Source organism: Lemur catta, chromosome 19, assembly GCF_020740605.2.
Source record: "Lemur catta isolate mLemCat1 chromosome 19, mLemCat1.pri, whole genome shotgun sequence".
Lineage (NCBI taxonomy): Eukaryota > Metazoa > Chordata > Mammalia > Primates > Lemuridae > Lemur > Lemur catta.
The window spans coordinates 3,470,824-3,483,902 of NC_059146.1; the positions used below are offsets into that span (position 1 = coordinate 3,470,824).

The window sequence follows — 13,079 nt, forward strand, 5'->3', positions numbered from 1 at the left end:
ATATTCTCCTGTTTAAGAACACTATGTTGATGAATCTGCACCAGAAAGCCAGAGTTATGAAAAGAATTTGAAGATTGAAATAAATATTGTGGAGTCAGGTCACAAAAGATCATAGAGAATCTTAAATTTTTGGTGTGAGGAAATAAGTATTTGAGAGGTTTCCCATTTTAAAATGATATTCAAAACACAGCATTACAAGTTAGGAAGTTAAGATTCTTATAATTCCAAATTCTTGTAAAAGCCACCAAGCTGCTAAGAAATTTTCAAGAGAAGAACTGTATTTAAGCTCAATGATCTTCAGCTCATCTAGCATTTTTGAGGAGAAAACTCATTTTTGAAAAGAAATGTTTCTCTTGAGTTCAAGAAAAATGGAATGTTTCTATACTCTATATATAAGACTGTAAATTTTCTTTCTTCTTCATTTTGTTAAAAAATTAACAGGCCACATATAGACCTTTCATAGTATTAAGAAAACTAGAAAGGTAATTTTAGGCCATTCCTCACAAGCTTGTGGTTAAAACAGAGAAAATTTATTTTATTTTTTTTATTCTTATTTCAGCATATAGATGAGTGGATAAGTGGAAGACCCTTTGAAACCAAGTCTTCAGCAGCCCAGGAAAGACAAAGTTAGGAGCATTCTAAAGAGAAGTCTTGGATCATAACTGGTGACATTACGTTGAGATGAACAATAGTTTGAAAAAATTAACTCAGACCATACCCCAAACATTAGTAGGACTCCCTGCTTCATACTCCACCAACTTCAATCCTTTCTTCATACAGCTGCCCAAACACCTTTTAAGAACTCCAATCAGGAAATCATTGTCAAGACCAATGTCAAAAAGCTTTTTTCCCCTATGTTTTCTTCCAGGAATTTTACGGTTTCAGATCTTGTGTTTTGGTCTTTAATCCATTTTTACTTGATTTTTGCATGATGGTGTAAGATAAGGGTCCAGTTTCACTCTTTTGCAAGTGGATATCAAGTTTTCTTAATGCCATTTGTTGAAGAGACTATCCTTTCCCGCTTGTGTATTCTGAGCACCCTTGTCGTAGATCGGATGACCCTTTATACGTGGGTTTATTTCTGCCCTCTATATTCTGTTCCTTTGGTCTATATGTCTGTTTTAATGCCAGTGCTATACTGCTTTGATTACTGTTGGTTTGTAATATATTTTGACATCAGGAAGCATGATGCCTCTAGCTTTGTTCTTTTTGCTCAAAACTGCTTTGGTTATTTGGGGTCATTTTTATTTCCATATGAATTTTAGGATTTATTTTTCTGTGAAAAAAATGCCACCGAGATTTAGCTAGGGATTGCATTGAATATGTAGATCACTATGGGTAGTATGAACATTTTAACAATATTAATTCTTCCAGTTGAACATTAAATGTCCTTCCATTTATTTGTGTCTGCTTTAATTTCTTTCAGCAGTGTTTTATAGTTTCAGTATAAAAATATTTCACCTCCTTAGTTAGGCTTTTTCTTAAGTATTTTATTCTTTTTGATGCTAGTGGTGATAATTTCTTAGATATGGAATCAAAAGCATAGGCTGAAAAGGAAAAATAGACAAGTGGGATTACAACAAACTAAAAAGTTTCTGCACAGCAAAGGAAACAATAAACAAAATGAAAAGGCAACCTACACGATGGGAGATAATATCTGAAAACCATATATTTGATAAAAAGTTAATGTCCAAAATACATAAGGAACTCCTACAACTCAAACAACTAACCCAATTTTTTTTTAATGGCCAAAGTATGTAAATAGATGTTTCTCCAAAGAAGACATATAAATAGCCAATTTCTATAGAGATGGGTGCTCAACATCACTAATTATCAGGGAAATGCAAATAAAAACCACAATGAGATATCACCTCATGCCTGTTAGGATGGCTATTATCAAAAACCAAAAGATAACAAGTGTTGGATATGGAATGTGTACATACTGGTGGTGGGAATGTCAGTTGGTGTAACCATTATGGGAAACAGTATGGATGTTCCTCAAAAAATTAAAAATAAAACTACCATATGATCCAGCAATCCCATTTCTGGATATGTAACCAAAGGAATTGAGATTAGGATCTTGAAGAGATATCTGCATTCCCATGTTCATTGCAGCATTATTCACAATAGCTAAGACATGGAAGCAGCCTAAATGTCCATCGCTGGAGGAATGGATAAAGAACATATGGCACGTACACACAATGGAATATTACTCAGCCTTAGCAAAGAAGGAAATGCTGCCATTTTTGACAACATGGATGAACCTGGGAGACATTAGTCTAAGTGAAATAAGCCTGACACTGAAGGACAAATACTACATGATATGAGAAATCTAAAATAGTCAAACTCATAGAAGCAGAGAGTAGAATGGTGATTGTGAGAGGGGAGAGGGAAATATCAAAGGGTATAAAATTTCAGTACTGCAAGATGAATAAGTCCTACAGATCAACTACACGGCACAATACCTCTAGTGAACTGTATTTCTTCATATACTTAAAAATTTGTTTGAGAGGATAGATCTTATGTTAAATGTCCTGATTATGAAAATATAATAATAATAATCAATAAATAAGATGGAAGGAAACTTTTGGAAGTGATAAATATGTTTATGGCATAGATTGTGGTGTTAGTTTCACAGATGTACAGTTATTTCCAAATGCAGCAAGTGGTAATACATCAAATATATACAACTTTTTGTATGTCAGTCATACCTCATTAAAGTGATTGCACGAATGAATGAATGCTGTGACCAGACCCTGTCCCTCCCTTACAGCAATATCCTCACTGCGGGTTTCGTGGGTAAAGTGCTGATCCTGCAGAGAAGCTTCCCTCACCTCAGCCCATGTTCCCTCCCCTAAGCTCTCTTTGCACCTTGTCTCTTCCCAGATAGCAGTGACCTCTGTTGTAATTAAGTATGTGAAATTATGTTTGCTTAATGCCTTCCTCCTCACTGTGGAGTCCGAGGACTTTATTCAATGCTGCGCCCGATGCCTATAGCACGCCTTGTTACACATAACAGGCACTCCCTAAATGATTGAGGAATGAAAAGTATCAAATTATAGCTACACCTTCATTTCTTTTAAATGCCTCTCAACATAATAAAACAATTTTACTTTAAATATTGCATAATAATATATATTTGCATATTATAATATGTTATTATATTATATAATTTAAAGCAGTTAGTTCAATCTCTGCTAAAGTGCTCCATGGCACAAGCTGACTCTTCTAGACTTGGGATGGAAGTTATAAACTGCTGCAGGTTTAGTTCTTGTAAGAAACAAATTAGCCTCTGAAAGTAAGTCTGGGGCCTAAGTATAAAAGACATGTGAAACTTGTCATCGTGTTGCAGATCCAACAGTTGGTCAACTTTATTTCTTCCTAGCTACTTAATGGGCAATTAGAATAAACTGCAGCAGTGGTTTGCTTGTGCGGTTATGGGGTTATGGATTGTGGGATTCCTATGACAAAGGGTCATGTGAATAGAGTTAAAATGAGAAATATTTTTAGTCAATTGTTATTTGACCATAATGAAACTATTTATTAAAATGACTATCTGATAATTATTAATCACCAAATAAAAACCAATTCTTTACTTTCATAATGAACTTTATCATTTATAAAAATGCTTTCACAAATATTATCTCATTTGACTTCCATAACAACTCTGCAATATGGAAAAGAATTCGATCTCACAGAGAAAGTGAAGTATCTTACCTAAACTCACATGTCTAGTACATGGAAAAGTAAAACCCTAAACCCAGACCTTTTAGTGCCAAGTTATATGTTCTTTCTTTGTCATATGGCCCATCTGCATTAGACTCTAACTCCAGAAATAAAAACCTACAGAGAATGTAACTTTCTTATTTTTCAATTTCTCCTTCAACTTCTTTCAAAAACCTGGATCCTTATTTTAGAGCACAAATCTCTGGAACCATATGGACGTCTCAGACTATCTACCAAGTTAGCAAACGTTGGTAGCTTCAGCTTCAGTTTAAAGCTTTGCAATGAGAAACAATTTGCTACTGTTATCTTCTCTAGCCTGCTGCTAAAACAATTATTTGAAAAGTCCAGCTCTCTTATCTTCGGAAATCTTTTTTAGCATCTTGATTTTATGCATGAGAGGAGCCAAAATACAAAATTAGAGACATGGCACATCTGTGTTTGTTAGCACAAAAATTGTATTATCTTTTCCTCATCAATAATCTTCTCATTATTATCTCTCTGCCTTTTGAAGCTGGAGCTCCTGTTATGTATTCACAATTGATATCTCAGGACCCCTTAGGAGCCCTAATGAACACAGAAATAATTACAAAACTTTGAATGAGCATGGAGTTATAAACTCAAACCAAACAGACATTTTTAAAAGTAAGCATAATTTAATGAGGGCTTTTCAACAATGATATAAAATGGTGGTATTGCTCCTTACAACAATAAACATCTTAGTTATAAAATAAGGAATATTTGTTTGGACAGATATTACTTCCATATGGCTATCCCAAATCATCTGGTGCAGAATTTATAAAAAGAATGCTTTTGAAGATGTGTGGGGAAACACCCACTTTCTAAAGTTTGCTACATAGAAACAAAATAGCACTTAGGAGTAGTTACAAATTAGCAGTCTCCCTAACCCCTTAGAGAAGCGATGCGAAATTCTACTCTTGGTATATACCCATGAGAAATGCAAATGTACGTCCTCACAAAAACTCATACATTAATATTCATAGTAGGAGGATTAGTCTTCATAGCCAAAAGATGGAAATAACCCAAATGTTTTTCAATTGACAAATGAATAAACTATGGTATATCCATACAATGGAATGCTGTTCAGCTGTCAAAAGAAATGAAGTATTAATACATACTACAACGTGCACGAACCTTAAAGATATTATGCTAAGTGCAAGGTGTACTGAAATACCACAGTCACGAAATACCACATAGGGTCATACAGAGTGTTCAGAATGGGGAAATCTATAGAGACAGAAAACAAATTAGCTGCTGCTTACGAGCGGGGGTGAGGAGATGGGAACAGGTGGGGAGCTAAAGGGTCCAGGCTTTCTCTTGGAGGTGATGAAAATGTTCTACAACTGCGGTGATGGCTGCACACATCTGTGAATATACTAAAAACCACCGAATCATGCACTTTAAATGGTTAAACTGTGTGCTGTGTGAATTCCATCTCAATAAAGCTGTAGAAGAATGAAACGCCTTAATAAATTTAAAAAAAAAAACAACACTTAAAATGCCGTTTTAATAGAATCCCTTGTCCACCCTCTGTGCTCAGAGGTTCTCTTAGCACCGAGGTACTTACAAGTACTTGCAGGTATATTAGCCTTAGACCCTGCGAGTGAAAGGAAAGATTCCTCAATGCGTGTGAGCCGTTGAGCACAGCCTCATGATGGCTTGACTTTTAAAAATGGCAATGGTATGTCTGAGGAAGCTCCCACCAGACAGATGTTCCCAGAGATAACAACTATAAATACAAAAGGGCAACTAAGCAAGGCTCTGGAGAGGGAAGCAAAGCAGGCCACGTCCGTGGGGAAGTTGAGTCTTGCAAGGAGAGAGAGGCGGGGATGAGTTTCAGGACTGTTTCCTGCCATTAGCCTGAGGGCAGGCCACAGCTGACACCACAGAGCAAGGGTGACAGAAAACCTGCAGTCTTCCCGGGCTGAGGCCCTTTCTCTGTCCTCTTACTTGTCCCATTTACTGACCTCTGGCTTCTGTGAAACCCACACTTCCCAGCCCCTTTCCTTCTTCTCCGCCCATTCTCCCTTCTTTTTCTTTGTCTGTCCACACACACTAGCATCCTCCAGATCTTAGCCCTCAGCGCTCAGTCAGTAGATTTTCTCTTCGCAATTTGTCAACTGCTTCAACTATCACGGAACCACGGAGACTCCCGCGTGCATAACCGTAGCCAGAATGCCCCTCTCTGCTCCCCTTCCGATGCCTCCAGCTTCAGACCCGTAGCAGCGGGGCAGGAGTTAAATTCTGAAGTCAGCACATAAGGCAGAAATCACAGTCAGTCACCATTTCCCCCGAAATTTCCTTAGGAAAGCAACGTGTTGGAGTTCTTGTATTCCTCCGTTTCTTGGCCCAGACTGCACTGCCAAATTTCTTCAAGATAGATGCACTTAAACTACGATTCCACTCTACTTGGTTGTCCCGCAAGTATCTCTAACTTACAAACCAGACATCCAATCTGCCCTTCATCTCTACCTGCATGGGGCTCCTCTGCCTTTATTTCCTATCTTTGCAGATGGCATCAAAATCAACTGGGCTACCCAAGCCAGAAATCTGGGCTTTGATCTCTCCCTCTCACCAAAATCCAATCAGTCTCGATCTCTGTTGATTTTAATCACCCAATGCCTCATTCCAAACCCTCATCACCTTAACTTAGAACAAAGCCAGAGCCCCCAGATGGTCTCCCTGCTTTCATATTTTTCTGCCTCCAATCTTCTGAAGTGTGTCCAGTTCTACTGTCTTTTGCAAATGCAAATATAATCAGATTTCTCCTTTCTTGGAAAGATCCTCCAATGTAATCCACCACCCATAGCGGTGGTTTTCAAGCACTTGTAGCAGATAAATGCTATTTTCAAATAAATATCTATAACATCCTAAGATCTACAAACAGATATGAGTTGTATTTTATTAGGATTAGTTTATTTTATAAGCTCTAAATGTAAAACCTTTATGAACTAATCTGTGAAAAAATAATACATAGTTTTGGTGAAATTAAAAAATTCAAAATCATTGGTAATGCAATTAGATCAGCATCATCTTGATATTTATTTCTCTATTTTATCTGATTGCACACGTTCAAAAAATTCTGATTCATGTCAGTAAGTAGCTACCGACGGTAAGAGTTTATTGTTTTTTCCCAACAGTTTACCTCTCGAACTCAGGTTACTCGAACTCAGGTTATGGTTCATTTTAAAAAAGACAGCAAGATACGAATACAAATGAGTTAAACTGTCAGCACGTATTACTTGGTTTCCGGTCTTCACGTGGTTAAAATTGGTATGTAATGTCTAGTTTGAGTGTGTGTTTAAGATCTATTTTTTTAAAAATGAAAGTCAAAGCAAACAGCTGGGCAATCCTTGCGTCTCCTCCTCAGAACCTTGTTTTCATGGAACAGAGTTTGGAAACCAATGATCTAGATGCTAAAGCCCAAACCCTTTAGTACGAAATGCAAGATCCTGTGTCATTTGCACTTTATCAGTCCAGCTGCATTTCCTGCCCCTGTCAAATTTTCACCCAGTTTCCTAAATCCATCTTCATCTTTCATGGAATTATACTTTTGCACTTGCTATTTTCTCTGCCACATGTACTCCGGAACTACTACCTTCTAACCTGAATTTCTATTAACTTAATTCCTAAATGTTATTTCCCCTGTGATGCCTTCTTTGACTGCCCTCATAGGACCCTGCAGATACCTCTGTCTTAAACATGCGTTGCCTTGTGTGATGATCATTGCTGCTTCTCAACCGTGAGCTCCCAAGAAATTTTACCATCTTTGAGTTCTCAGGGACTTTCAAAGTGACTGCAACCTTGTAATCATTCCTTAAGTGTTTTAAATTAATTAATCCATTAATTAATATTGATAAAAATAACCAGATAATAGTAGCTGAAACTGCAGATTTGCATAAGAGTCAATAGATAATCTGCATTGATTTGATGCTTTAGGTTAAATAAGGACTAAGTAGAAATCATTCTTATAAATCACGATAATTTTCATTTTGACTTCGCTTTTCTTTAATAATGGCGTCACCCACCAACAAAGGAGAGCAGGATCACCAGGAGGACAACGAGAGCACAGAGGCACGGAATCAGCACCAGCAACAGGAAACGGAGAAGGCTGGCCATCACCAGCTTCTGAGAGCAGCCATCAGCCATAGTGTTGTCATCAGCTCCCAAGACCTAAAAGAGGAAAATGAAGCATGGTTTTACTATTAGAAAGAAACTCAACACATAGCGTGAAATTTTAAATTACAACTATCTATTTAAAACAGGAGCATTTCTAAAAGATTTTATTGTGTGTACTTTCGGGCAAGAAATGAGATTCGTCAGCAAATCACGCCAATAAATGAACAAAGAACTGTATACCTACAATTAGGGAAGGGCAAATCATCTATTTCTGAAATATTTTTCAGGTTTTCAGGAGAACGTGAACTTTAAATAATATTCCATCTTGATTTTTTTTTAACCTATTTGCCAATTTGATATTATTCCAAGGGGCTATGGGTTACCATAGCAGGAAATCACCCTGGCCCAAAGCTGTAAGCAGAGACTGCCTGAAACAGTTTAAAAAATTGGTAAGTAGGTGTAGATAGGACATTATACAGAATTCATTCTTGTTTGTCTCAGTCTCACCCAAATCTGCACAAATCTGGATAAAATAAGTTTTCAGCCATTAGTAATTCAGCAAGGCTCCGCATTACTGATGATGTGTTTAGTGAGAAGTTGAACAATGAGAAGAAAACTGCCACGTTTCCAATTAAATGCCAGCACTTTCGAGGACATCCTCAGTTGTGCGTACCAGCCCTGGAGCCCATCCACTGGGAAAAGATGATGAAGAACAATAATGATGTTGGGAAAAAGTTCTTGTCTTCAAATGCATCAAATTTTGCTTAGTTCAATCTCTTGCAGAAAATGCTGTCTGGAAATTCATTTATTACAACTGTCTAGCTTAGGGCAGTGCCTTTTTCAAAAGAAGCCTGAGATGGTATTAACAGTGCTTTGAGGTGCTGCGAGCAACTCTCCCGGGCCCCTTAACGAAGGCATTTCTCGGGGTTCTCTCTGGACAGCTGATTGCATTTTCTCCTCCAGCAGTTTCAGAACTTGAACTATAACCTCTGTGTAACTATCTCCTGAATCCCTCTTGCGTCCTGAACTTCCTTTCAAGTTACACCAGGTACTTCCAATGCCTGGTGGTTAGCAGCACCTCTTCGCGACAAGCCCAAACCAAAACTAAGCCTCTTCTCTCCTCCTACCTTCACACGAGTTCTTCTCCTGACTTCCACATGTATGTTCACAGAAATGCCACTATTCCAGTAACCCAGAGACTTTTCCTTTCTCCATCATCCCACATGCCACACGGTACTAGGTTTTGTTGGTTCTTTCTCTGTAATAAATATCTAACTTTTAAAAAAGAAATGAATGACCTTTGAGATAGAAGCTATTCTAACGAATGATTCTGTAACATTATTAGGACTTCCTGACCAGGACTTGATCGTTGCCCATGGATAAAAAAGCAACTTCGAAGAATTCTTCTGAATTGCAAGGGATATGTGAGTCCCCATTTCTGCTTTATTCCTCCTATATCAGAATCAATTCTTGTTCCGTAACACATACTGCAAACAGTGTTTGCTACATCATGTGATGACACTTTCTGTAATTTTAAGAATTCTCCACGAGAGACATTACTTGAAAGACTTAGGATGTTAGCCCGAGAAAAGCTTCATTTTCCAGGTTAATGTCTTTACTGACCCATTCTCTCTCCACCTGGCTTAAGCTACCAGCTAAGGTGGGACCATTTAGAGTTAATTGACAATTGATCTTCAAGAAGACATAGCACTGGCACAATATATAATAATATGGGCTCTGCAATAGCACCTTGATTATAATACCAGCATTGTGTAGGTGGTGCCCTTTTAGGCTTGTATATAACATTTATCTGTTAAAAACACAAGTGTGGAATTGCAGGCCGACGGAGATAGTGGCAGAATCAACTTATTTCACTTACTCAACAATTAGTTATTGAATGCCTAATAATTTATAATAAGCATAGTGATGAATATAACAATGATTTCAAACCAACTGTCACTCAAAAGCTCACAGTCTTACAGGAGAGAGAAGATATGCACATGAATAATACAATTCAAGGTAGCCAATGATAAGCATCATGAGATTTATAGCTAAAGTTTCATAGGAAGTCAAAAGACAGGAATATAATTTCTTGCTGGAAAATCAGGTTGGACACTGTGAAGCGAGCAGCACTTGAACCAACCATAATTCTAAGAAAAGAACCCCTGAAAAGCTCTGCTACCGGGGAAAAAAAGAAGTTGTAAAATACAAAGAGGAAAGGAATTACGAACTTTGACTTCTACAATAACGAAAGAAGTTTCTTTGTTAAGGTGGTCACAGAACCAATACAGGGAAGATGGTAAATTCACAATGGCTCGTTGCCGTCTGGAATCCCATAGCAAAATCCATCCCATTTAGTGTACGTAAGTAAACAGTCAGTGGAGAAAGTGCTAGAGGCTCATTTTAATATCTCATATAAATAGATATCAATAAGTATTTGACCTCCAGAACCATATTCATGATCAGTCTAAATACTTTCTCCAGTAACAAGGAAATTGATTGCTTTTTGCAATGGGATAGGAGGAAGAAATAGAAGAAATTCAATAATTCAGCACTTTCTTCTTGATCGCATGACTTTCCTCTTGCACTTACGGCCGCTTAGGATTATTGCTGCAAACGCTGCATTATTCAGAGGTGCTTTGAGCTTTCTCTGAACGTAATGCAACTCCCAGACTTTACTGTTGAATGAATAGTGCCCCAGATGACACAAACCACTAGGACAATCCCTAAACTTTGTTTCAGTGGACTCTGAGCAATCTTCTCTCTGGATAGCATCCTTCTTCCAGAATCTACCGTCCTCATCCTGGAAACTGAGCTGAGCTCAGATGCGGCATTCCGTGCTCGTGGCAAGGCACGATGCGGCGGGTTGGACCCGCACGTGTTGTAAAGCGTGTGGTTCTCACGGTCTGCTAATCCTGCCGGTGAAAACTCACTTCTTGTATCTTAATAACTACCCTTATTTTAAAAGCTGTCGTGTTGGTATACATGACATAAACTGAAATAATCTACTAACTGGGACATTTTCTTGAGACAGTTTCCACCGGGAGTTCTCATCCCTCTCTTCTATGTTCTTAGCTCGATTAGCTTGACTCCAGCTTGCTGATTCTACTGCCACGACAGCCACTCACTGACTCTCCAATAATCCTACTCCTCTCCCAGTCTGTCAACTCTCTCCTTCTTTTTATTTCCCTGCATACCTGCTTTACAGGCTTTGGACCATTAGTTCAATAATACTCCTACGAATACCCTGAACCTCTTGACCCCTCTGGATTTTTTCTCACCCATCTTGTAAAAACCAACGCGAGATGAATAGATCAATCTATTTAGTATCTACACCTGGACGGTTGAATGCGGTTGTAAAAGGTCACCCATCTGGGCTTCTTGATTGCTGATTTAAAACTGTCTCTCTGCTCCTCAGACCGCCCCCTCCCACACGGCTGCCTCCACTCTCAGAAGAAGCCCACCCCGCTTCCCACCTTGCAGAGAGAAGAAAAACCATCCAGTGGAGATCGACCCAAACCTAAACCCGCACGCCTGCTCATTTATGCACCCTTCTCTCCTGCTACAGCAAAGAAGGACGAGGGACACCTCGTCCTAGTCAAGATTAATCCTTCCACTTTTGTTATAAATTCCATCTACTTGTCCCTTCTTGGAAAACACACATTCTCTTTTTAATTATATAGCCAATCAATCTCTCTCTTCCTCTAATATCACTATCATCAGCTTTTTACCACGCTTATGTCTCTGTTTTTTTTTTTAAATCCGTCCTCAAGCCTAGATCCCACTTTGGCCACTGCCACGTCTCTCTCCTTCTTTCCCATCCAAAATGCCATAACCATTGTTGGTATTTATTGCCCAAATGTCCCTAGTCACTGCATACTACTTCTGTCACTGCACCAAGAGAGCTTTTTCTATGGCCACCAGTAACCTCCACGTTGCTATCCCCAAATGACATCTTCAGTCTCCATTGTTCATGTTTAAATGACATCTTAGTATCATTTGAGAAGACAAACTCTCAGACAGTTCCTCCTTCCTGAAGCTCTTTCTTCCTCCGACTTCTCTTTCTCCTACACCTCTGTGGTCATTCCGTCTCTTTCTGTAGGCTCGTTTCTCACATCCCCTCTCCCCAGGCAATGTCACCCACACATATAGCTTCAATTGCCAGCCCTCCCCGGGGTGAGTTGCATCTTTAAATAGCAACCATAGATCTTTCCTCTGAGCTGCAGATCATTATATGCAACCGGCCACTTGACATCTCCTCACTGGACGTTGCAAAAGCACCTCAAACCCAAGTCTGAAACCAAATAAATAATCATCACCATATCTGGTATTCTTCCAGGGTCTCTACCTCAGAAAATGGTGACTGTGCAACTGTCACGTGTTAGGCACTGTTTGGGCACTCGGGACATATCAATCAAGAGCAAAGCAAAACTCTCCAGCCTGCTAGGTCCTGCATTCTAGTAAAAAGGACACTTATGTCTCACCTGGAACAGTGCAAACGCCTCCTCCTGTTTGGTTTGCCTACACTCATCTCTCACTCCCTATCTGTTCTCCACACCGCAGAAGCTCCCTCTAAACTCTGTGGGGATGTGACACCATCACATATTAATACATGCACAGACCTGGAAAAATGCAGACACTGAGACCCCACTTGCTGCTAGATATTTGTTTCGAAATATTGTCCTGCACAACCATCATTCTAAATTGTGATTCATTTTTTTTTTCAGTCTTAGAGACGGAGTTTCTCCAACCATCTCTCCCTTTGTCCATGGAGCAAAAACAAGTCATTTTTTACCTTCTTATTTAAGATGAAAAATTACCAGTGCTAGATGCTCTCCATTCCATTCTCAGTAAGCCATGAAAATGTCGCTTATATGAATCATATAAGAGATCAATAATGTAGACACCTCTCAAAAATATATCTGTCAATTCTCCATAATAGCTTCCACTCTACCAATAAGCAAAATGCCTCCAAAATCATCCATCAGTGAATTATGCCAAACTCAAATGACTTTTGTTGTGATGTTTATTTTTAATATCCCAAGAGGCATAAAGAACAAGCATCTGGTTCTCAGTAAGTCTTTTCATCCCATTTACTGGCGTTTAATTGAAGCATATGAAGTTCAAATAACTCATGCACACTCTCAAAATGAGATTACTTGGTTTACACCAGAACACATGGTTCTGCAAGCCAACCCTGCCCACATTTTTTCCTT

The 13,079-nt window shown here is 38.7% G+C and overlaps 1 protein-coding gene across 4 annotated transcripts in view; it reads right to left on the minus strand.

Moving 5' to 3' along the window:
- CORIN (corin, serine peptidase) overlaps nucleotides 1–13,079 on the minus strand; it is a 180,032-nt gene that overhangs the window by 148,897 nt on the left and 18,056 nt on the right. For all 4 annotated transcript variants that reach the window (XM_045532957.1, XM_045532959.1, XM_045532958.1 and 1 more), the window contains exon 2: nucleotides 7,773–7,917. In XM_045532957.1, the coding sequence (XP_045388913.1) occupies nucleotides 7,773–7,917 (145 nt within the window). The remainder of the gene's footprint in view (nucleotides 1–7,772; nucleotides 7,918–13,079) is intronic.